The sequence below is a fragment of the Triticum aestivum genome, chromosome 2A, assembly GCF_018294505.1.
Source record: "Triticum aestivum cultivar Chinese Spring chromosome 2A, IWGSC CS RefSeq v2.1, whole genome shotgun sequence".
NCBI classification, from domain to species: Eukaryota; Viridiplantae; Streptophyta; class Magnoliopsida; order Poales; family Poaceae; genus Triticum; species Triticum aestivum.
The window spans coordinates 722,591,993-722,616,535 of NC_057797.1; the positions used below are offsets into that span (position 1 = coordinate 722,591,993).

General features: G+C 50.2%; 2 protein-coding genes across 2 annotated transcripts; both read left to right on the top strand.

Moving 5' to 3' along the window:
• The first annotated feature begins 2,687 nt into the window (after positions 1-2,687).
• Positions 2,688-5,278, top strand: LOC123190566 (anthocyanidin reductase ((2S)-flavan-3-ol-forming)). Its single transcript, XM_044603239.1, has 6 exons — positions 2,688-2,968; positions 3,096-3,262; positions 3,392-3,592; positions 3,690-3,849; positions 3,971-4,184; positions 4,919-5,278. The coding sequence occupies exons 1-6, from the start codon at positions 2,836-2,838 to the stop codon at positions 5,064-5,066; spliced, it is 1,023 nt and encodes a 340-aa protein (XP_044459174.1). The 5' UTR covers positions 2,688-2,835; the 3' UTR covers positions 5,067-5,278.
• Positions 5,279-10,058: 4,780 nt separating this feature from the next.
• LOC123186211 (anthocyanidin reductase ((2S)-flavan-3-ol-forming)) lies at positions 10,059-12,377 on the top strand. The gene is made up of 6 exons (XM_044597996.1): positions 10,059-10,250; positions 10,405-10,571; positions 10,854-11,054; positions 11,144-11,303; positions 11,532-11,748; positions 11,903-12,377. The coding sequence occupies exons 1-6, from the start codon at positions 10,127-10,129 to the stop codon at positions 12,048-12,050; spliced, it is 1,017 nt and encodes a 338-aa protein (XP_044453931.1). The 5' UTR covers positions 10,059-10,126; the 3' UTR covers positions 12,051-12,377.
• The last annotated feature ends 12,166 nt before the right edge of the window (positions 12,378-24,543 follow it).

Below are 24,543 nucleotides of genomic sequence, written 5' to 3' on the forward strand. Positions count from 1 at the left end.
CATTAAGCAGAAGTGTTTGGAAGTTAACCTAGTCAAAATCTTCGCTCGCATCCATGCTCCTAGTCCTTGTAGTTCCCTATGTATGGCATCTTCGCTGTCATGAGCCCCGATAAGTGAAATTGGTGGTCGCTGGTGAGGAAGGGTAAGACCCGAGACACGGAAGTGCTCACATGGCACACGGACGTCTCTGTCTCCCATGTCCTACTTTTCCTCGTCGGAGTCCACGGCTTGGGGCGGCAACTGGCTCCATCGGGCTAGGCGAGAGAGGTGGAGCAGCGAGCTTCCTCACTCGTATTCGGCGGGCTCGGTGGGCCATCCAACCAGCTTTTATGTCGGAGAACTACTCTCCCGGCTCATCGGATGCCATCGTAAGAGTGAAGAAAATGGTGGAAGGAGGAGATGGGGAGCGGCAGAGTGGTGCGATTCTTGCCCAGCGTCTGGCCTTGTCTAAATAGAGGACGGACGGGAGAAGCTTGCCCAGCGTTACGTGTAATGCCGGCCCATTGATGAACGTACATTGGCTTCCACGCGGGGTTAATGGAGGCATTTGAATGCCGTGAGGAGGTGTGTTCAGTCGGGCGTGCGGCACCCTCGGCCAGCGAGCCGCTTTAATGGCAGAGGCAGTGAGAGGTCGCGTCCTTCCTGACTCCTGAGCCGCTTTCAATGTGGAGCGTCGCGCTCTACAGTGTTATGAATGAAGCAGCTGGCACCGGGCGGGAACGTACGCGGGTGAGGGTGCAGGGGTTTGGGTGGACCAGGGCGGTCAGAAGCGAGCGTGATAGCGGTCCGAACTCCCACAAAGCTCCCACACATTTTTTCCGGTTTGCGGGAAAAAGGCATCCGGACCGCGCCGCGGACCGATACAAGCCTACGTTAGATTGCTTCCGCGGTCCTGACAACGTGGTCCTGCTGGTTGCGAGGGGTTTGAGGGTCTGCGTTGGAGATACCCTAAGATAAGTATCACTAGGTTTAGGGCCTCTTTGGGTCAAAGGAAGGGAAAACATATTATTGGAGATAAACGCTGGAAATGGAGAGGAATGCAGCTGCAAAGCATAGGAAAGAAAACTGAAGCACCTGCATGTAGAGTTGGTGTTCCAGACAGAGGAAAAGTCACCATAGGAAATTAATTGATGTGGGTCCCCGTCAGTATATTTTAAATATTAAAAAAGATCAACCACAGTTCAATTTCTGTGCGTGTGGGACCTAATTATACACAGATCAAATACAGTGTGGGTCCAGTTGCATGCCTTGCCGTAGCTTTTCTCTTCCATTCCTCGGGCATACGCGAAAACAATCGCTTTGGGTAGATTCTTTTTTTCCTTTGAAAACGCTGGTTCATGGGACTTTCCACCGGATTGGAAAGGACACGTTCCTTTGTACCGAACGGGGTTTCCTGTGTCGATTCCATAGGAATAAGTTTCCCATGGTTTTTCTTCGGTTTTCCTACGTACCGAACAGGGCCTTACTTGGCACACAACATGCTTGCAGCGGTATAGGGGAGTGTACTCATTGAATTTATAACCATAAAAGATATATGCGCTCAAAACCAAAATATACTTAAAAAATATATAAGAATCTAAAGAAGTAAAGGACATGGAGATAAACCAAACTAGACATGAAGATGACATAGACATAGACATGATTGTGAAGAAGCATTGACAAAGAGATCGACATGACTGTGAAGAAACATTGACAAAGACATCGACATGAGTGTGAAAGACATGTCAACATGAGTGAATAAGAGGGACAAAGACATAAACAAAAACTGGACATTTTCCCAATTGGTGAATTTGAAAGAAAAAAACGAGTGCGGTTACTACAATAGAAGTAGAAAAGAAAACATGAACGAAAGAAAAAGACATGAAAATAAACCAAAATTGACATGATAACTGACATAGACATAGAACAAGCTGAGAAGATTAACAATCCGAAGAAAGGTATGACATAAAACTAAACCTAAGTGGAATAGAAATGGTCACCTTTTGTCTAAAAAAATGGTTACCTTTTCTCTTGTTAATTTTTATTTTTCCGCATCGTTTCTCCTTGTTCATTTCTTTATTGTTATCAATTTTTGCACCCCCCCCCCTAGATTTTTCTTCTGTTTTTTTTTTGCGTTTCACCAATACATTACCCATTGGTGATAGGTAACACAAAAGAAAGTGTGCTCCTCCACCCCCTCTTTGTTGTATACACATGCTACACATGTGTCTATGTATACAAAGAGGCGGCTGAGTTGAATTCATTTGTTTGACTACTAGGGTGAGAATTGTATAGTTACCTCGTGCTCTAGTCCTCATCATCTCTTAGTTTTTCTCTTTCTTTTTTGATGTGTCATCATCTCTTAGTTGGCAGCACGTCGTGCTCGGGACCACTGTCCACTACACATTGACTTTGAAGAGAATTATACTAGCAGGAGCAGTTATATGGTTAATCCATCCTCGGCCTCGTTTGGTCGGCAGCACGTCACGCTTTGGGCTCCAATAGGGTTTGGAGATATAAGAGAGATAATCAGTAACTGTATATTCTTGTCGGATAAAAGGGTAACTGTACAGCTCCCTCGTGCTCTCATCCTTTTGCTGCAGGGCTGCCTTCAGGTGAAAACAGTCCCAACCAATCCTCATCCTGATATCGACTTGCGTGGCTGGGTTTGAACGCGGCTCGCCAACCACTGAAGCTACCAGCCACGACCACGTCTTCTCTACATAATGCACGTGCAGCCGTGCAGGTGCGAGCACAATCCAGTTCCCTGACCACTCCACCAGAGGAGCAGAGCACCGGTGCTCTAGTTATTACTGCCAGGAGCCCAGGAGAACTGTAGTAGTGGTCACCGGCGATATGGCGGCGGCAGGCGATGGGACGACGAGGAAGACGGCGTGCGTCACCGGAGGGAGCGGGTACATCGCGTCGGCGCTGGTCAAGATGCTGCTGGAGAAGGGCTACGCCGTGAAGACCACCGTCAGGAACCCCGGTAATTACTAGAGCTTTGTTTACCTCCGGTGAAATCATCCGACAGTACCTATGGAGCCCGTGAACAGATCGATTCTGTTGGCATCTGAAACTGGTCGTATGCCTCGTGCGATGTTTTGGATTCCCAGACGACGCGGAGAAGAACGCGCATCTCAAGACCCTGGCGGCGCTCGGCCCCCTGGAGGTCTTCCGCGCCGACCTCAACGAAGAGGGCAGCTTCGACGACGCCGTCGCCGGCTGCGACTACGCCTTCCTCGTCGCCGCTCCGGTGGCACTCATGCCAGAGAACGCCGAGGTAATTCATATACACCATGATGGCATGTCTGTCACAAATCATGACGCTGTTCTTCTTTTCCTTGTTTTTTTTTGAAAAGGAGACAAATCAGCATATACTGTTCTCAATTCGTTAATATGGTGATGTCAGGAAGAAGTGATCCAGCCAGCGATCCAAGGAACCCTGAACGTGATGAGGTCGTGCGTCAAGGCGGGGACGGTGAAGCGCGTGGTCCTCACATCGTCGACGGCGGCGATCTCCAGCCGGCCGCTGGAAGGCGACGGCCACGTCCTGGACGAGGACTCCTGGTCCGACGTCGACTACCTCAGGGCAACCAAGAGCGGTACCTGGGTGCGTACGCATCTATCGTCTGTGCATGCATCACCCGTCGGTATAGAATCTGAGTTCTGGAATGACACCGTCGGTACGTGCTGTTTTGGCGTTGCAGGCGTACCCTGCGTCGAAGGTGCTCGCGGAGAAGGCAGCGATGGCGTTCGCGGAGGAGAAAGGCCTCAGCCTGGTCACCGTGTGCCCCGTCGTCGTCGTCGGCGGGGCGCCCGCAACCAATGTCAAGACCAGCGTCCCCGAAGTCCTCTCCTTGCTCTCCGGTGAGGCCCCCGTCCGGATTTCAGCCCCGTTCTTCTCCGCGTGTCTGTTTCAAGTTTCAGCGCTACGCCGTGGCCATGTGCTTGCTATAACGTCGCGCGCGTGATGGATGGATGACTTCAGGCGACGACGACATGGTGGACAACCTGGAGCTCATCGAGAAGGCGTCGGGGTCGATCCCGCTGGTCCACATCGACGACGTGTGCCGCGCCGAGATATTCGCCGCCGAGGAGGCCACGTCGGGGCGGTACATCGTGTGCACCCTCAACACCACCGCCGTGGCGCTCGCCCACTTCCTGGCGGCCAAGTACCCGCAGTACGAGATCAACGACGACCGGTACGCATTATGTATAGCTGGTTTGTGTTTGGTTTGCCCTGATCACTGACGGATGTGTTTGGTTGGAGGGATAGCTACCCAAGAGACATGGATAACCATATTTAGGATGGATATATCATCAAGGTTGTCAGAATCACGATTTTGAATCGGATCGGAGTTCCGATGATAGGATCGCAAATTGTAGAATCTTCATTGTCAAGACCGTAAAAACGTAGATTCTATGAACTAAAATCGTAAAATCAGAATGGTTTGTTTGGATCATAAAGTCATAGAATCGTATAACAGAATCATGATTCTGACAACCTTGATACCATGTGTTTGGTTTATGGATGAGCTTAGATGAGGAAGGACATGGACAACCAGATGCTCCGAATATTTGTGAAAAAATCGGCTCCGCGCGCGAAAATCTCACGGACATGGGCAGCTAGGCTCGCCTCTCCAAAAGGCCTCGCTCATATATTCCTTATCCACATAAAACATGTGTTGTATGCATCGTCTAGATGCGAAGGCCGGGGGTCTTCCGCCTTTTCTAAAGAAAAACATGGGCTAACCTTATCCACACAACCAAACAGAAAAAATGGCTATCCTTATCCAGCTGGATAGTGATGCCCATATCCATTTGCAAGTCCCTCTAACCAAACGCATTTGTCGACATGTACAAGATCAACGACAACCAGTCACAACTTCTGTTTACACTGATCGCTGACACTTGTGAGCTTGTGTTTGGTTTGCAGCATTGGTCATCTTCCTGAGAAGCCGAGGGTGAGCATCTGGTCGGACAAGCTCATCAAGGAGGGGTTCGAGTACAAGTACAAGAACCTGGACGAGATATACGACGACCTCGTCGTCTACAGCAGGACCCTGGGGCTCCTGAAATACTGATATAACGGGCTCTCGGAATGGGATTATGCGCTTGCAAAATATATCTATCCTCCTAGAGGCTAGAGCATAAAATGTGTTGAAATGTTGGTGCTTATGTTTCATTTCATGATTGCTGACCGAGAGCATAATTCGGTCAAATCGTGTAGCTTTGTTCTTCCCTTCTTCTTTGTGTTTATCTTGTATAAGAAAAGAAGATTACTATTTCCATGTCACTATCGAGAACCATCTGATTTAGACATCAAATCTGTAAAAATATAACCGGATAAGAAAATATTGATATGCTGGTTCGTGATCACTCCTAGAAAGAAAAGGGGTCATATCCTGATATGATGCTCCATGGACATTTGCAGTGGTGGAGCCAGAACTTTTTTGAAGCCCGGGCAAGCTTGAGCTTAAGTCTAATTTGAAAATCAAAATCAAGTGTTTCGATAAACAATATATAAAATCGCCCCAAACTTCAAAAACACAAATATCCAATAGTAATGAAGTGAAAATATGAACATATCAGTCATGCAAAATGTAATTTTAATGTGAGCTAGTATATGATACATCAATATTCAGTTTTATATACTACCAGAATCGGGTTCTTTGTCAAGTACCAAAGTAGTCGGCGAAGGCCGGTATCACAGCTCAGCAACTAGTTTGCCGAGTGCAACACTCGACAAACCCTACTTTAAATACCCCCTTTCAGCAAAGAGAGCTTAATCGATTTCCTTCCATCGGATACTTGACAAAGACTTTATTGAGGGTTAAAATGAGCTACTCGGTAAAATAAAGTAGGCTAACGGCTAGTTAGACAGATATGGCGCTTGCCACGTGGCATGTTGTCTTTGCCGAGTATCTTCCGTACCATACTTGGCGAAGACAATACAATTGAAGGGTGACACATGCCAATTGCAGTCTTCGGCAAAGCGTTTGTTGGTTTGCCGACTATCTTCCGTACCTTACTCGCCGAAGACAGGACAACTGAAGGGTGACACATGTCCTTGATGTTTGCCAATTGCAGTCTTCGGCAAAGCGTTTGTTGGTTTGCCGACTATCTTCCGTACCTTGCTCGCCGAAGACAGGACAACTGAAGGGTGACACATGTCCTTGATGTTTGCCAAGTGCAGTCTTCGGCAAAGCATTCGTTGGTTTGCCCAGTGCTGCCTTTAGCAAGCGTTCGTAGGTTTGTTGAGTGCTACCTTTAGCATGATACTAGGTGAAGATGGTTCCATTGCAGTTAACGTGTCCTTGATGTTTGTCGAGTGCTGCCTTTAGCAAGCGTTCGTAGGTTTTCTGAGTGCCCCCTCAATCACACTCGACAAACAACTTTCGGCAAAATGGCTGCTCAGGTCGCACCATGTGTCGCCCATTGCCAAGTGTCCTGGAGAAGGCTCTCGCCAAACTGTCCTAGGAGCTTCGAGATATTGCCATGTGACAACATAAGTCATAAAACAAGGCCATGCATAGAACTGAACTTGTCATGTTACTTGTAAAAATATATCTATCAAAATTAGCATCCAAACATCCTAGAAGGCACTATACAACAAAAACAATTGAATTTCTAATGCACATAAATTAAGTGTTGCGATTAGTGAACATATTCAAAACAGAGAGCTTGTGTAAGAAAAGAGACGGACATAGTACTGAATATATCAGTATCACGAGGCAGTCGCCGCACCACCTAAACTCAAAATTTAGCCCTAATCTATCAATCTTCAAATTAGTTAGAAATTTTACCTAATTAGGAGAAAGACGAGAAAGGCACCGGACGAGGAGGATATAAGCCATTCCTAGAGATGGATCCGCTCCACCCGCCACCGGCCGTGCGCCTAGGGCGGCCTCCGGATTCGCTCGCCGCCGGTTCGTCTCCATAGTCCAGCCTATTTTCCCCTTTTTTCAAGGGGTAGAAACGAGCAGCCGAAGTGGTTTTTTTAGGCAATCTCGCAAAGCTTTATTAAATTGCATCAATGTTTACAGAGATAAAAGATAGATTGTCGGGGTGTCCTAACCAAACATGGCGGCCCACCCCTAGCTTCAAAACATGCTTCGCTAGATTGTGAGCTTCGAAATTCGAGCTCCTAAATTTATGTCCAAAGTTGCAAACTGCAAAAGAAATACTGTGCTCCAAAATTTCATGTAGAATGGCTTCGTTGTGAACTGCTCGTTTTAGAAGAAGGGAATCCAAAGTTGCAAACTGCAAACGAGCAGCCGAAGTGGTGGCGTCGTTGTGACTGCTCGTTTTGGAAGAAGGGAATCGCAGCCCATGACTGACGAACATTACGCCGATTGCACTTGGTAGGCCTAGTTAATTAGCCCATGACAACGCTTGGTAGGAGCCCATTGTTGTGTTCTGCTCAAAAAGAAAAAAACCCATTTGTTTATCTCGTATCGTACACTTCTGCCCGGGCAAACGACGATGCATAACAGATTTTGCCCCATTGTTTATCAGGTGTGTACGCTGTCCCGTGGCCAGCGAGCCCGGGCAAGTGCCCGGGGTGGCTGGGCGCTGGCTCCGCCACTGGACATTTGTAAAGTTGTGTCTGCCAAGAGGCAGCGGTGGTGATTAGGACAGTGGACGATGCAGTCAGGGCAGTTACGGCACTAAAGCAGCGTCCCTCTTACTTGGGGCTGTTTTGTTCCCAGCCACAGTTTGCCAAGTCAAAATTTGGCAGTCACAGTTTTGTTGGTATGTGTTTGGTTTTTGTTACACTTTGACTTGTCACATTTTATTGTTTCTATGGCTCATTTATCATATAGATAATTTTTTTGCCAACTTTTGTCAAAGTTTGGCGTTCACTTTCTCAGCCATACTTGTGTTGCTAGCCACACTTTGCTTGGCCACGCTAGTCTCCAACCAAACAGACCCTTGGTCTTCAGAATCAGAGCTAACATGTTCTCGGTGCTTATGGACAGACTATTTACCAAATTTTAGCGTAGCGTTACATGAGTTGCCGTGGGGTTGTGGGTGGTGAAGCCAGAATCATTTGTGGGGACTATTGACTATGATGCTTGCCTAGCGTGTGAGTGTCTCTGTTGTGTGCCCTCAAAGCTGTCACGTTACATAACGACTGATGTGGATGTTTGTTTTGGTTTCAACCTTAAGTACTTTCCGTAATATTAATTGAGCATCTTTTCTAGCATTGAGATGGGATGAAGTTTTTGTCTTCATTGTTCGAAAAAATAATAAATTATACATGCAATATGTTCTCATATATTGATGTGCAAAGAAGTGTAGTTTGTGCACTCAGCGCGCCCTCACAACTTCCGGAGGAGCCCATGGTCAGCGACTGGTCCGACAAGCTCATCAAAGAGGGGTTCGAGTACAAGTACAAGAAACTAGATGAGATATCCAATGATGTCGTCGTGCACAACAAGACTTTGGGAATCCTTCAATACTGACATGGTGGACTTCTCGATCCTGGGATCTCATAACTGAATCTTGTGCTTGCAAAATAAATCCTTCCGCCTAGAGGCACAAAACGTGTTGAAATGTTGATGCCTATGCTTGATTTGATGATTTCTCGCCAAGAGCGCAGCCCGGTAAAATGTTAGGTTTACCTTTTGTTTACTTCTTGTCTGTATTTACCTTATATATGAAAATGAGATTATTATTTCCATGTCACCGTCGAGAACCATATTTGGGTCTCGGCAAAAGTGGTCATGTGTTTTATAACAAAAATGTGTATCTGTTGAAAAGATGTTTGTATACAACCAACCTGTGATTGAGATGGTTAGGTGGACAGTGGTATCCCCAACCCACAAGGGTTCAAATCCTGGTGCTCGCATTATTCCTGGATTTATTTCAGGATTTTCGGCGATGCGCTTTCAGTGGGAGGAGACGTTCCCGTCGACGACGAGGCGCAGGTGACTTCGTAAATCTCAAGATGATATGCCGGCTCAGTCTCTCGGAGGTGCTCATAAGGGTAGGGTGTACGTGTGTGCGTTCATAGGGATGAGTGTATGCGCGTGTATATGAGCGCTTGTGTCTGTACTGATGCTCAAAAAAAAGAAAATGTAGAAAAGGACCAGAAAAAAAATGAAGAACACTATAATTTCAAAAAATAAAGCCGAAAAAGGAAAACTGAAACAGGAAAAAGGAAAAAGAACCAGAAAAACAAACAAACTGGAAAACAGTACAGCCGAATCGGAGAGAGCCGGAGCGATGGGCGGGCCCATGAAGCACTCGCGCAGGCGATTCTCCTCCTATATACCGCTCATTTCATTCCGGAAGGACAGAACCGGTAGCCCATCTCATCTTTCACCATTTTCTCATAGAAAAAACCTCATCTCTCACCAACCATGTTTTCTAAAAAAAAAACTCACCCCGCAGGTCACGTGGTACTGAACCTAGCTCGCTGTTGAGATCGACCAACCAAAGCTACCCATCACTTTCTCGCAGTGAACTCTACATAATATTGCAGGTCACTTTCATCTACCAAAAGGACCCACTCTGATTGATTCGTAGTACTACTGATTTACCACTGGCCTGCAGCTTGTCTGTCTGTATACACAGGATCTTCTGTGCCCCGAGAGAAGGCAAAATTTTATGTTTTGATCCTTTTCTAAAACCTATTTGAGATTTGACCTCAGTTTGAAAAAAATTCAAGATCTAACCCTTTTGCTACCGTCAAAGTCCATGGCGATAGGGTCTAACAGCCTACCGCCAGGGACTTTGGCGGTAGGAAACATCGCTACCGCCAACCGGGCTGGCGGTAGCCTGCACAACCCTACCGCTAAGGTGCTTGGCGGTAGGCACGAGCACGCACTGTATTCAATACTTAGGAGTTTTTTGGCGGTAGGGCATGCAACCCTACCGCCAGGGATCTTGACGGTAGACTGTTATACCCTATCGGCATGATCCCTGCCGGTAGCAAAAGGGTTAGATCTTAAAAAAAATTTAAACTAAGATCAAATCTCGAATAAATTTCAAAAAAGGATCAAAACATGAAATTTAGTCCCGAGGGGATATATGCGGGTTCTCAGGTGTTTGCAGTGTGCCAACAACCAGACGTCCAGACCAGACAAGAGCAGTGGAACCTCCCTGAATCGCGTCAATCGAGTAGCGGCGGCCAGCGATGTCGGCGGCTGAGGGAAGGAAGACGACGTGCGTCACCGGAGGGAGCGGCTACATCGCCTCAGCTCTCATCAAGCTGCTGCTCCAGAAAGGCTACGCTGTCAAGACGACTGTCAGAGACCCCGGTTTGATTCCTGACCCCGGTTCTATCTTCAGTAAAGCATGCCTATAGCGAATCTCATGTGAAGCGCGCCTTCTTTTATGCTGAAATTGCTTCGAATTGTTGTGCTCCCAAGGTCCGCGCGCCTCTAAACTGAAGAGTCTGTCATCTGTGTGCAGGTGACATGGAGAAGAACTCCCACCTCAAGGACTTGCAAGCGCTTGGCCCCTTGGACATCATCCGTGCCGATCTGAGTGAAGAAGGCAGCTTCGACCAAGCTGTTTCCTGCTGTGACTACGTCTTCCTCGTCGCCGCTCCGTTGAATCTGATGTCAGCCGACCCCGAGGTAAATGAACCTCTCCAACAAGTTCCTTCTCATCCACACGATTGGTTTTCCGGCATCTCAGGGTGGTGTACACGTGTAGTTAGTTGGTTGGAACGCAAGCTTTATGTTGCTAGCCCCTCTGACAGTTCTGACAGGTAGAGAACTCCTTATACTGATTACGCCGCAATTGTGATTTTAGCATTTGGCATCCTAATTACGTGCAATTATGTCAGCTTATTTCCTCTTCAGGGACAACTATACCTTAATGTGTGCTTTGTGTTGCTACGGTGATGATGGCGACAGAGAGATCTGGTCGAAGCCACCGTTCAAGGAACGCTCAACGCCATGAGGTCCTGCGCGAGGGCAGGGACGGTGAAGCGCGTGATCCTGACGTCGTCCAGCGCCGGAGTGTCCAGGAGGCCTCTGCAGGGCGACGGCCATGTGCTGGACGAGAGCTCCTGGTCCGACGTCGAGTACCTCAGGGCCAGCAAGCCATCAACCTGGGTAAACATCCGCCGATGGGTTGGGATTCAGGAACACGACGCCTGCCATGGGCTGACGCTGGTCTCGTGTCTCCCGTGTTCATGTCGCAGGGGTACTCGGTGTCGAAGGTGCTCGCGGAGAAGGCTGCGAGCAAATTTTCGGAGGAGAACGGCATCGACCTCGTCACCGTGTTGCCCGTGTTCACCTTGGGCGCGGCGCCGGTCTCCAAAGCCGCATCCAGCGTTCCCGTCACCCTCTCCTTGTTGTCAGGTGAGCGATCGACGCATATGTGTTGGGCATCCCTGCAAGCATTCCTTCCACTTTTGTTTACCGACGGGAAGATGCAGCAAAGAAGCTATGATCTTGAGTACTCGCTTATTTTCACATAGTATTACTTACTGGAATTTGGAGAGACCGATAGAAGACATTTCATATGGCTATCTGTTTATCATTTTGGCATTCCATTATAACCCTATTGACCGGTGATATATATCTTAGGTGACGAGGCGCAGTTGGCCATCTTGGAAGGCTTGCAGTCCGTCACCGGCACCGTGTCGATAATCCACGTGGAGGATCTCTGTCGCGCCGAGGTGTTCGTCGCCGAGAATGAGTCCTCGTCTGGGAGGTACATCTGCTGCAGCCACAACGTCACCGCCTTACAGCTCGCTCGTCTCATGGCACAGAAATACCCGCAATACAATGTGAATGCCGATCGGTATGTACCACTCTCTCCGTCCCGAAATAAGTGTTTCGAGTTTAGTACAAAGTTGAGACACTTATTTTGAGACGGACAAAATACAAATCTTCCACATGCATGCATGTTCAGATTGCAGTGACGGTGGGCCATTGACGACATGTGTTTTCTGCAGATTTCGTGGGTGCCCCGAGCAACCGAAAGTGTGCATTTCGTCACAGAAGCTTGTTGGGGAAGGGTTTGTCTTCAAGTACGAGAGCCTGGGTGAGATTTTGGATGACCTTGTTGAGTACGGCAGGGCCACGAGGATTTTACTCCACTGACATGTTGGTCAGCAGCCGATCTATATGTGATCACAACAAAAGATGCGCTTTAAAATAAGTAAAGTCTCACGACTGTGTTTGTGTGTGTGCGCAAATATCCTGGATTTTCAAAGAAATCAGAAGGTATGAAGCGAAAATTCATGGCTTATCCAGTCAGAGTCTCAAGAACCTCAGATTTCAGGTCAAAACTCTGACAGGGAGATTGTTGGAGTACATATATAGAAAAATTAAGGGTCCACAAGTCGGACCCTGAAACTAAGGTTGGTGGTCATTATCGTCATCGCCATCATCAATGTCGTCGTCGTCCTCCTTCGACTCGGGATACCCCAACTCCGAGTCCGTGGGATCCTTCGGCCCCTCCATGGGTTCAATGAAGTCAGAGTCGTCGGAACTGTTGGTGCTTAGGGGCGGCGACAGTGCGCCTGAATACTCACTAGAAGCGGGAGGGGTGACGTCATGACATGAGGAGGGGATATCTCATGGCCCATTCAAGGCCGGGCTTGAGCTGCATTTTTTAACTAATAATAAGTAGCTGAGGAGCGGAGTAGTTAACTTTTTAATAATTAAGAAACTAACTATAACTAGCCTTTGCTACTAATTTTTGTTTATCAATGTTGCTAACAAATAAATGATCATGCATGCATCATATATACAGTCTACTTAATAGTTAAAAAAATCAATTTGCTTCAAATTAACTAGAATTTTAACAAATAAATATTTTTAGATCTATAACTATCATTTTAACAAACTGGAAATTTAGGACTAATTAGCATTTTTAGCAGATAGACAATTTACTTCTAACTAACATTTAACAATTTCGTACCAAATTAACTAGCATGTGCTACACATGAATGCATCATATGAAAAACACAGGGAAAAAGTTGATGAAGAAGGTCACCTTGCGTGCTCCTCCTTCTGGATGTGGACATCGGTGCAGGTGCGACTAGGAGAGAGGCAGCCAGCATCGATTGTGGCGGAAGCGCCCTTGGCTATAGCACGGAACATGGCCACATGGGCACCCATGGTCGTAGCGGCGCCGGCGCAGTGGCTGCTGAGGGAGTCTTGGATTAGGGGGGCTTCGGACAGCCGGACTATATACTTTGGCTGGACTGTTGGACTATGAAGATACAAGATTGAAGACTTCGTACCGTGTCCGGATGGGACTTGAGGGAGTCCTGGATTAGGGGGTGTTCGGATAGCCAGACTATACCTTCAGCCGGACTCCTGGACTATGAAGATACAAGATTGAAGACTTCGTCCCGTGTCCGGAAGGGATTTTCCTTGGCGTGGAAGGCAAGCTTGGCGATACGGATATGTAGATCTCCTACCATTGTAACCGACTTTGTGTAACCCTAGCCCTCTCCGGTGTCTATATAAACCGGAGGGTTTTAGTCCGTAGGACAACATACACAACAACAATCATACCATAGGCTAGCTTCTGGGGTTTAGCCTCTCTGATCTCGTGGTAGATCTACTCTTGTACTACCCATATCATCAATATTAATCAAGCAGGACGTAGGGTTTTACCTCCATCGAGAGGGCCCGAACCTGGGTAAAACTTCGTGTCCCTTGCCTCCTGTTACCATCCGGCCTAGACGCACAGTTCGGGACTCCCTACCCGAGATCCGCCGGTTTTGACACCGACATTGGTGCTTTCATTGAGAGTTCCCCTGTGTCGTCGCCGTCAGGCTCGATGGCTCCTATGATCATCAATAGCGATGCAGTCCAGGGTGAGACCTTCCTCCCCGGACAGATCTTCGTCTTCGGCGGCTTCGCACTGCGGGCCAATTCACTTGGCCATCTGAAGCAGATCGAAAGCTACGCCCCTAGCCATCAGGTCAGATTTGGAAGTTTAAACTACACGGCTGACATCCGCGGGGACTTGATCTTCGACGGATTCGAGCCACTGCCGAGCGCGCCGCACTGTCCCGAGGAGCATGATCTAGCTCTGCCGCCGAACAGTGCCCTGGAGGCTGCACCCGCATCGGCTTCGACCCTTAATTCGGAGCCAACTGCGCCAATCGAGGATGGGCGGTTGGACGCCGCCTCGGGGGCTGCGATCCCAACGGCGATTGGGCCAAACACCAGCCCCGCACTCTGCGAGACTCGTGACTCCAAGGAGCCGGACTCCTCTCCGGACTCCGAACCGTCCGCGCCCCTGCCGATCGAATCCGATTGGGCACCGATCATGGAGTTTACTGCCATGGACATCTTTCAGCACTCGCCTTTCGACGATATTCTGAAGACACTAGAGTCTTTCTCTTTATCAGGAGAGCCCTGGCCGGACTATGGTCAGCAAGGTTGGGGCACGGACGATGAAGAAATTCAAAGCCCACCCACCACCCACTTCGTAACCACTGTCGACGATTTAACCAGCATGCTCGACTTCGACTCCGAAGACATCGACGGTATGGACGCCGATGAAGGAGATGATGAAGAACCAGCGCCTACTAGGCCCTGGAAAGCCACCTCGTCATATGACATATACATGGTGGACACCCCAAAAGAAGGAGATGGCGATGGAACAGCGGAGGATGAGCCCTCCAAGAAACAGCCTAAGCGCCGGCGTCAGCGGCGCCGCTCAAAATCCCGCCAAAACAAATACGGTGATTCCAGCACGGGAGATAATAATACTCCGGAAAGTGCTGAAGAAAACCCCCTCCAGCAAGATTTAGCACAGGAGGATGGAGAAACCAGCCCTCATGAGAGAGCGGCTGGCAGAGAGGTTGAGGACGATAATTATAGGCGAGGCAAGCCTCGACGACGACGAATTCGTCATGCCAGAGGATCCCGTCGAGCAAGAGTGTTTTCAACGCTGGCTTATGGCCATGGCAAGAAGCCTCAAGAAAAAACAGCAACAGCTTAGAGCTGATGAAGATTTGCTAGTCGACAGATGGACTGAAGTCCTTGCGGCCGAAGAGCATAAACTTGAACGCCCCTCCAAGAGCTACCCAAAGTGCAGGTTGCTACCCCGATTAGAGGAGGAAGCACTTGATGCAGCCGACCGGCCACCTCGTGGCCGCGACAGAGAGGCCTCCCGGCCCTCCACTCAGGCCGCACCTCGTACCAAGGCACGGGAATATGCGCCGGACTTACGAGATATGTTGGAGGACAAGGCAAGGCAAACAAGATCGATCTACGGATAGGGTGCTCGAGACGGTATCCGTCACGCCGGCCACAAATTCGGCAGGGCTGAGCACAGTAGACAAAGCTCATTGGAGCTACGTCGTGATATAGCCCAGTACAGAGGCGCCGCACACCCACTATGCTTCACAGACGAAATAATGGATCATCAAATCCCCGAGGGTTTCAAACCCGTAAATATCGGATCATATGATGGCACAACAGATCCTGCGGTATGGATCGAGGATTATCTCCTTCATATCCACATGGCCCGCGGCGATGATTTCCACGCCATCAAATACCTCCCACTCAAGCTTAAAGGACCATCTCGGCATTGGCTTAACAGCTTGCCAACAGGATCAATCAGTTGTTGGGAGGACCTGGAAGCCGCATTCCTCGACAATTTCCAGGGCACTTATGTGCGACCCCCAGACGCCGATGACCTAGGTCACGTAATTCAGCAGCTAGAGGAATCGGCCAGGCAATTCTGGACACGGTTCCTAACAAAGAAAAATCAAATAGTCGACTGTCCGGACGCTGAGGCCCTAGTAGCCTTCAAGCACAATATCCGTGATGAGTGGCTTGCCCGGCACCTTGGACAGGAAAAGCCGAAGTCTATGGCAGCACTCACGACACTCATGACCCGCTTTTGCGCGGGAGAAGACAGCTGGCTTGCTCATAGCAACAATATGACCAAGAACCCTGGTAATTCGGATACCAGGGACAGTAGTGGCAGGTCGCGTCGCAACAAGCAGAAGCGCCGCATTAATGGCGACAATGCTAAGGATACGACAGTTAATGCCTGATTCAGAGGCTCTAAATCCGGTCAGCGGAAAAAGCCATTTAAAAGGAATCCTAGGGGCCCGTCCAGTTTGGACCGAATACTCGACCGCTTGTGCCAGATACATGGCACCCCCGAAAAGCCGGCCAATCACACCAACAGGGATTGTTGGGTGTTCAAGCAGGCAGGCAAGTTAAACACCGAAAATGAAGACAAGGGGCTGCATAGCGATGACGACGAGGAGCCCCGGCCGCCGAACAACAGTGGACAGAAGGGTTTTCCCCCACAAGTGTGGACGGTGAACATGATATACGCAACCCACATCCCCAAAAGGGAGCGGAAGCGCGCGTTAAGGGACGTATACGCGGTAGAGCCAGTCGCCCCAAAGTTCAACCCATGGTCCTCCTGCCCGATCACCTTTGATCGAAGGGACCATCCCACTAGCATCCATCATGGCGGATTCGCCGCATTGGTTCTAGACCCAATTATTGACGGATTTCATCTCACTAGAGTCCTTATGGACGGCGGCAGCAGCCTGAACCTGCTTTACCAGGATACAGTGCGGAAAATGGGCATAGATCCCTCGAGGATTAAGCCCACCAAAACGACCTTTAAAGGCGTAATACCAGGTGTAGAGGCCAACTGTACATGCTCAGTCACACTTGAAGTGGTCTTCGGATCTCCGGATAATTTCCAAAGCGAGGAGTTAATCTTCGACATAGTCCCATTCCGCAGTGGCTATCACGCACTGCTCGGGTGAACCGCATTCGTCAAGTTCAATGCGGTACCGCACTATGCATACCTTAAGCTCAAAATGCCAGGCCCTCGAGGAGTAATTACGATCAATGGAAACACCGACGCTCTCTCCGAACGGAGGAGCACACGGCGGCCCTTGCAGCAGAAGTACAAAGCAGCCTCTTCAGGCAGTTCTCCAGTCCGGCCATTAAATGACCGGACACCGTCAAGCGCGCCCGGAGTAACCTACAACAAGACCGCCTGGCACGACCCGAGCAAGCGTAGCAATGCGGCCCCAACCCCAGCCCTCGCAAAAATGTGATACCAGTACTTCGCGTACATAACTACGCTCTAGAAATACCATGGGTACAGGGGGAGGGGCACCGTCACGGCACGCCCGAAACACGGCTTAAACCGCACCAGGGGCTGCCGATTTTTGAATTTTCTCTTACTTTCAGGACTCCACCCTTCCGAAGGCCTGTTCGGCAGTTCAATTGCCGCACAAACGATGCAAGAACCAGGGAAACAGACAAGCCATGCCGCATTACGGAACTCCCAGATGGTCTCTATCACGAGCAGTATACCTATTTCGCATACTATTCCGCAGCTTGCCCCTGGAACAGACATGTTACATAGTCCAACCTTTTTCTTATCGCATTATTTGTATCGTTCTGCTTTGATCGCAGCCCTCTTTAATAAACAGTGCATAGCTTTTGTCTATTTTTGCATTACTCTTATATATATATATATATATATATATATATATATATATATATATATATGTTCCTTAACGACATATTGCACCCGTACACTTTGGTACGGCCTAAATACGCCAGGGGCTTTAGTACCCCTCAATATGGTGTGAGAAGTCCGAACACTTTAACAAGTGTGGCACCCCGAACTTATAGCATTATATGCATCGGCTCCGAATCATGTCTTGGGTCAATAGTTGGGTTTGCCCGGCTCCTATGTTTTAGTGCCTTACGTTCCGCTATATCGGCTAAGGTAGCACTAGGAGAACCACTGCGATTGTGCCCCAGTTGAGCTGGGTCGAGCACCTCAGTGGAGAAAGCTAAAACTGACTATGATGATGAAGCGAGAGCTGGTCGCTATTCGAGAGGTTTTTCGAGTCCCTAACGACTTATGCCGCTTAGAGCGACGAGCCGGCTCTGTCCGGCCAAGGCGTGGATAGCGCCCCGAACTCGGTCTTCCGAATACCAGGGGCTTTGCCGAAATTTAAAATTATAGAATTCTATGGCTAAGTGAGAGTGTTCACGCATTATAGTCCGATTGCCTTGTTCGTTGGGCTGAGCGCCTCCCTTGAAGGACCCAAACATGGGAAAAAGAGTGCTCAGGTTTATCCCCGAACACCCCAGCACTAGCGGCACGGGGGCAGAAGCCGACGACTTGCCATCTCTCAGAATTGATAAACAACCGCACAGAAGGTAATATTTTAAATTCCAACAGCATTGCTTAGCGCATATGAACAAGTTTTCAGCGCACAGGACAAAACGAGCAAGTTTCACTCAAAAATTACATCCCTAGAACATTCATCCGCCACAAGGCAGGCACCCTTCAGAACATCCTTATAATAATTCTCGGGCTTGCGATGCTCTTTCCCCGGCGGTGGCCCGTCCTTCACAAGCTTCTCAGCATCCAGCTTGCCCCAGTGCACCTTAGCACGGGCAAGGGCCCTACGGGCACCTTCAATGCAGACGGAGCGCTTGATGACTTCGAGCCTTGGACAGGCCTCCACCAGCCGCCGCACCAGCCCGAAATAGCTCCCAGGCAGAGCCTCTCCAGGCCACAGCCGAACTATGAGGCCCTTCATGGCCTGTTCGGCCGCCTTGTGGAGCTCGACCAGTTGCTTCAGCTGGTCGCTCAGGGGCACGGGGTGTCCGGCCTCAGCATACTGAGACCAGAACACCTTCTCTGTCGAGCTGCCCTCCTCGGCTCGATAGAATGCGGCGGCATCGGACACACTCCGGGGAAGATCTGCGAATGCTCCTGGAGAGCTCCGGATTCGGGTAAGTAACAAGTAACTCACGTTTATGTGTTTGCTTTGCATAAAGAATGCCTTACCCGCCGCTATCTTCTTCACCTCATCCAACTCCTGGAGGGTCTTCTGGGATTCGGCCTTGGCAGACTTGGCATTTTCAATAGCCACCGCGAGCTCGGACGCTCGCGTCTTTGAGTCAAGCTCCAAACTCTCATGTTTTTCCATGAGAGCCTGGAGCTCTTGCCGTACCTTGCCAACCTCGGCCTCATACTTCTCCCGCTCGGTGCGCTCCGTGGCCGCCCTCTTCTCGGCCTCGACCAGCGCTTGCTTAAGGGTCGCCACCTCAGACGTGGCCCCTACAATAGCCACGATAATCCTGTCATTTTTTGCAATTGCACCTTTTTATATATATTTAAACAAGGTATTTCTTACCTTCATTGTCCTCGAGCTGCTTCTTGGCACGCCCGAGCTCTTGCTCGGACCGCTCGAGGTTCTGCTTTAGCGTGTCCACTTCCGCAGTCAGTGCGGCGGACGCAAGCAGAGAAGCCTGCATACGCATATTGACTCCTTTTTGTTAGACTCCTGCGAATTTTATTTGATCCTCTATTCGGCTTTTCTTCCCGAACGCCAAACAGAGCATCAGGGGCTACTGTCTATGCGGTAATATTATTTACACATTCTTTACTTACCTCAAAGCCTGTTAAAAGGCTAGTACAAGCTTCAGTCAGTCCGCTCTTGGCGGACTGAACCTTCTGGACCACCGCACTCATAATGGTGCGGTGCTCCTCGTCGATGGAGGCGCCTTGGAGCGCCTCCAACAGATTGTCCGGCGCCTCCGGTTGGACGGGGGTCACCGGCACGGTGGGCTTGCTCCTCTTGGAAGGAGGTCCCCCGCCGGACTCTGGAACCTTTGAAGGTTCCGGAGCGGTGTCCGGCCTAGAGCCGGACTTGGAGCCCTGGGGGGTTTCATCCCCTTTACTCCTGGAGTCCGGGAGGTCGCCTTGCGGCGCCTCCAGGACCACCTCCTCCCGGCTTGGAACCTGTTGGGACAACACTTCGGTGTCGTCCGTAGGGCGGGGGGAGGAAGCCGTCGGAAGCGAGTTCACATCCGACGAGTCCAGTGAGCCGCTCGACGACGCGTCGAGCCGGTCTTTGGGTGGGCTGCATAAACATATTCGACATAAGGGAAAGCTGTGCAATAAACGAATACTATGAATTACTCTGGTATCCGGATACTTACGATTTTGCCAGGGGCTTGGCCCTGGGCGGCCACTCCTCTCCGCCGTCGTCGGCGTCGGTGGAGTAGTCCGGAGGAAGGGTTTTCCCCTTCTTGGACCCTCCGGCCTTCCCAGAGAGGGCGGCCTTCCTTTTCTTCTCTCCTCCCGCTGGAGGGGGAGAGGTCTCTTCTTCTTCCTCCTTGTCTTCACGGGAGGAATGCGCCTCGGAACCTTCGGATGATGGATCCGACACCTCATGGCGCCGGGCACTCTTTCGAGTCCCCGTGGCCTTTTTCGCGGCTTTCTTCTCCGGCACCACATAGGGTGCCGGAACCAGCAGCTTCACCAAGCGAGCGTCCGCTGGGCCTTCGGGCAAAGGAGCCGGATAGTTGATCTGTCCGGACGTCACCTGCCAATCCTGTCAAAGGTAAGGGAGGTTAGATCCCGCATAGAGTCAAACTATGAAAAACTAATACCCTGTAAAAGGAAAAAACAACTTACCGCATGAGCATGACGCTGTGTACTGAATCCGCGATCCTCGGTAGCGGATGCGGGAGCCTCGGCACCCTTGAAAAGCACCTTCCAGGCATCTTCGTACGTCGTGTCGAAGAGCCTGCTCAGAGTTCGGTGCCGCGCCAGGTCGAACTCCCACAGGTTGAAAGCCCGTTGTTGACACGGGAGGATCAGGCGGATGAGCATAACCTGGACTACGTTGACAAGTTTGAACTTCTTGTCCACCAGGGTTTGGACGCATGTTTGGAGTCCGGTCAGCTCTCCTTTTTTACCCCACGACAAGCCCGTCTCCTTCCAGGAGGTGAGCCGCGTAGGGGGTCCAGATCGAAACTCGGGGATGCGACCCATTCGGGGTCACGCGGCCCGGTGATGTAAAACCACCCCGATTGCCACCCCTTCAGGGTCTCCACAAAGGAGCCCTTGAGCCATAAGGCGTTGGGCATCTTGCCCACCATGGCACCTCCATACTCCGCCTGGTTGCTGCGCACCACCTTCGGCTTGACATTGAAAGTCTTGAGCCATAGGCCGAAATGGGGGCGGATGCGGAGGAAAGCCTCGCACACGACAATAAACGCCGAGATGTTGAGGACAAAGTTCGGGGCCAGATCGTGGAAATCTAGGCCATAGTAGAACATGAGCCCTCGGACAAATGGGTGGAGAGGGAAGCCCAGTTCGCGGAGGAAATGGGGGAGGAACACCACCCTCTCATGGGGCCTAGGGGTGGGGATGAGCTGCCCCTTTTCGGGAAGCCGGTACGCGATGTCGTTAGACAAGTATCCGGCCTTCCTCAGTTTTTTGATGTGTCCCTCCGTGACGGAGGAGACCATCCACTTGCCTCCTGCTCCGGACATGGCTGGAGAAGGTTGAGGTGGGGAGTGCGGACTTGGGCGCTGGAGCTCGAGTGCGCGAGAATGGATAGGCAAAGGAGGAAGAATGCATAGGTGAAAAGGTGGATCCTTATCCCCTTATATGGGTGGACACAACTACGTGTCCCCACCAGCCTGGTAAAACTCGCTTATCTCCAAGCGCCGTAATCAATGGCGCGGTTGGGTTACCCACGCCCGTATTGATGAGAATCCCGGAATAAGGGGACACGATCTCTGCTTTAGCAAGACGTGCCAAGGAAACCGCCTCGCATGACGCGCTGAGGTGGGATAATGAAACGACTCGGATAAAGGCTTGGCCGTGGTGTGTCACACTACGAAATACGTCAGCAGATTAGATTTGTGTAAATATTATTCTCTCTATGGCAATATGTGGAAACTTATTTTGCAGAGCCGGACACTATCTTTGTGTTCAAAATCTTCTATGAAGTACTTGGAGGAGGAACCCGCCTTGCAATGCCTCAGACAATCTGCGCGCCGGACTCATCATCATTGAAGCCTGGTTCAGGGGCTACTGAGGGAGTCCTGGACTAGGGGGTATTCAGATAGCCGGACTATACCTTTAGCCGGACTCCTGGACTATGAAGATACAAGATTGAAGACTTCGTCCTATGTCCGGAAGGGACTTTCCTTGGCGTGGAAGGCAATCTTGGCGATACGGATATGTAGATCTCCTACCATTGTAACCGACTTTGTGTAACCCTAGCCCTCTCCGGTGTCTATATAAACCGGAGGGTTTTAGTCCGTAGGACAACATACACAACAACAATCATACCATAGGCTACCTTCTAGGGTTTAGCCTCTCTGATCTCGTGGTAGATCTACTCTTGTACTACCCATATCATCAATATTAATCAAGCAGGACGTAGGGTTTTACCTCCATCAAGAGGGCCCGAACCCGGGTAAAACTTCGTGTCCCTTGCCTCCTATTACCATCCGGCCTAGACGCACAGTTCGCGACCCCCTACCCGAGATCCGCCAATTTTGACACCGACAGGACTCTTCTTTGCGTGGAAGGCAAGCTTGACGATTCGGATATGTAGATATCCTCCCTTGTAACCGACTCTGTGTAACCCTAGCCCCTCCGGTGTCTATATAAACCGGAGGGTTTTAGTCCATAGGACAACAACAATCATACCATAGGCTAGCTTCTAGGGTTTAGCCTCTCCGATCTCATGGTAGATCAACTCTTTTAATACTCATGTCATCAAGATCAATCAAGCAGGAATTAGGGTATTACCTCCATCGAGAGGGCCCGAACCTGGGTAAACATTGTGTCCCCTGCCTCATGTTACCATCCGCCTTAGACGCACAGTTCGGGACCCCCTACCCAAGATCCGCCGGTTTTGACACCGACATTGGTGCTTTCATTGAGAGTTCCACTGTGTCGTCATCATAAGGCTTGATGGCTCCTTCGATCATTGGCAATGATGCGATCCAGGGTGAGGTTTTCCTCCCCCGACAGATCTTCGTATTCGGCGGCTTCGTACTGCGGGCCAACTCGCTCGGCCATCTGGAGCATATCGAGAGCTACGCCCCTGGCCATCAGGTCAGGTTTGGAAGCTTAAACTATAACGCCGACATCCGCGGAGACTTGATCTTCGACAAATTCGAACCCATGTCAGGTACGCTGCACAGTCACGATGAGCATGATTTATCTCTTCCATGGGACAGTGTTCGGGAGATCACACCTGTAACTACTCTGTCCCTCAATCCGGAATAGATCATGCCGCCCGAGGACGGGAGGATGGACCCTGCCACGGAGGCCGCACACTCAGCGACGGTAGAGCCGAATACTGACTTCACCTCCTATGAGATCTGTGTTGCCGGACACTCGGATTCATCCCCGGCCACAGACTCTGAACCGCTCGCGTCCGTGCCCATCCAATCTGATTGGGCACCGATCATGGAGTCCACCTCCGCGGATATCTTTTAGCACTCGCCCCTAGGCGACATGCTAAACTCATTACGGTCTCTCTCCTTGTCAGGAGACCCTTGGCCGAACTATTTCCGGCTCGAGTGGGAAGCGGACGGCGAAGAAATTCATTCTCCACGCACCACCCACTTAGTAGCCACTGTCGATGACCTAACCGACATGCTCGACTTCGACTCCGAAGACATCGACGGTATGGACGACGATGCGGGAGACAAACAGGAACCACCGCCCACAGGGCGCTGGACTGCCACCTCATCGTATGATATATACATGGTGGACACCCCCAAAGAAAGTGATGGCAATAAGGCAACGGAGGATAATCCCCCGAGAAGCAATCCAAGAACCGGCGTCATCAGCGCCGCTCTAAGCCCCGCCATAGCAAAAACAACGATACCGGCACAGGAGACAATAACGCTGCAAATAGTGCCGAAGACGAAGACAATCCCCTCCAGTCAGGCTTTGAGTAGGAGGATGGGCAAGTCAGCCCCAAGGAACAGGCAGCAGACGGAGAATCAGAGGATGACAATTACATGCCTCTCTCTGAAGATGAGGTGAGCCTCGGCGACGAAGAATTTATCATGCCTGAGGATCCCGTCGAACAGGAGCACTTCAAGCGCCATCTTATTTCCACAGCAAAAAGCCTGAAGAAAAAGCAACAACAACTTCAAGTCGAGTAAGATCTGCTAGCAGATAGATGGACTGAGGTCCTGGCAGCCGAGGAACACGAACTCGAGCTTGCAATCAAAAGTTTCCCAAAGCGCAGGTTTCTACCTCAACTCGAAGAGGAAGCATTAAAGCATGCGCTTCCAGCGTATGATGCGGCAGACCGACCACCTCATGGCCGAGACAAAGTGGCATATAAGCCCGAAGTCCAGCCCGCACCCCGTCGCCAGTCAAACAAGAACAACAAGGCCCGGGGTAACATGCAGGACCTGCAAGACGTATTGGAAAACAAAGCAGGACACAAAAGATCGGTCTTTGGATCACGAGGGCGCGCCCCAACACACGACGACGACCGTCATGCTAGATATACTAAAAACAAATCTGACCGGGCCGAACACAGCAGCCAAGACTCGTACGAACTGCGTCGTGACATAGCCCGGCACAGAGGCGCCGCACACCCCCTATGCTTCACTGATGAAGTAATGGACCATGAATTCCCAGAAGGGTTTAAACCCGTGAACATTGAATCATACAATGGTACTAATGACCCCACGGTATGGATAGATGATTTCTTCCTCCACATTCACATGGCCCGCGGGGATGATCTACACGCCATCAAGTACCTCCTGTTAAAACTCAAAG

Bases quoted from the DNA above. Each gene is read 5' to 3' on its own strand.
- LOC123190566 (XM_044603239.1), top strand. From the start codon at position 2,836: ATGGCGGCGGCAGGCGATGGGACGACGAGGAAGACGGCGTGCGTCACC. The intron at 3,263-3,391 runs GTAATTCATATA...TGGTGATGTCAG, and splicing joins TCATGCCAGAGAACGCCGAG to GAAGAAGTGATCCAGCCAGC. The intron at 3,850-3,970 runs GTGAGGCCCCCG...GGATGACTTCAG, and splicing joins AGTCCTCTCCTTGCTCTCCG to GCGACGACGACATGGTGGAC.
- LOC123186211 (XM_044597996.1), top strand. From the start codon at position 10,127: ATGTCGGCGGCTGAGGGAAGGAAGACGACGTGCGTCACCGGAGGGAGC. The intron at 10,251-10,404 runs GTTTGATTCCTG...ATCTGTGTGCAG, and splicing joins GACGACTGTCAGAGACCCCG to GTGACATGGAGAAGAACTCC. The intron at 11,055-11,143 runs GTAAACATCCGC...TTCATGTCGCAG, and splicing joins CCAGCAAGCCATCAACCTGG to GGGTACTCGGTGTCGAAGGT.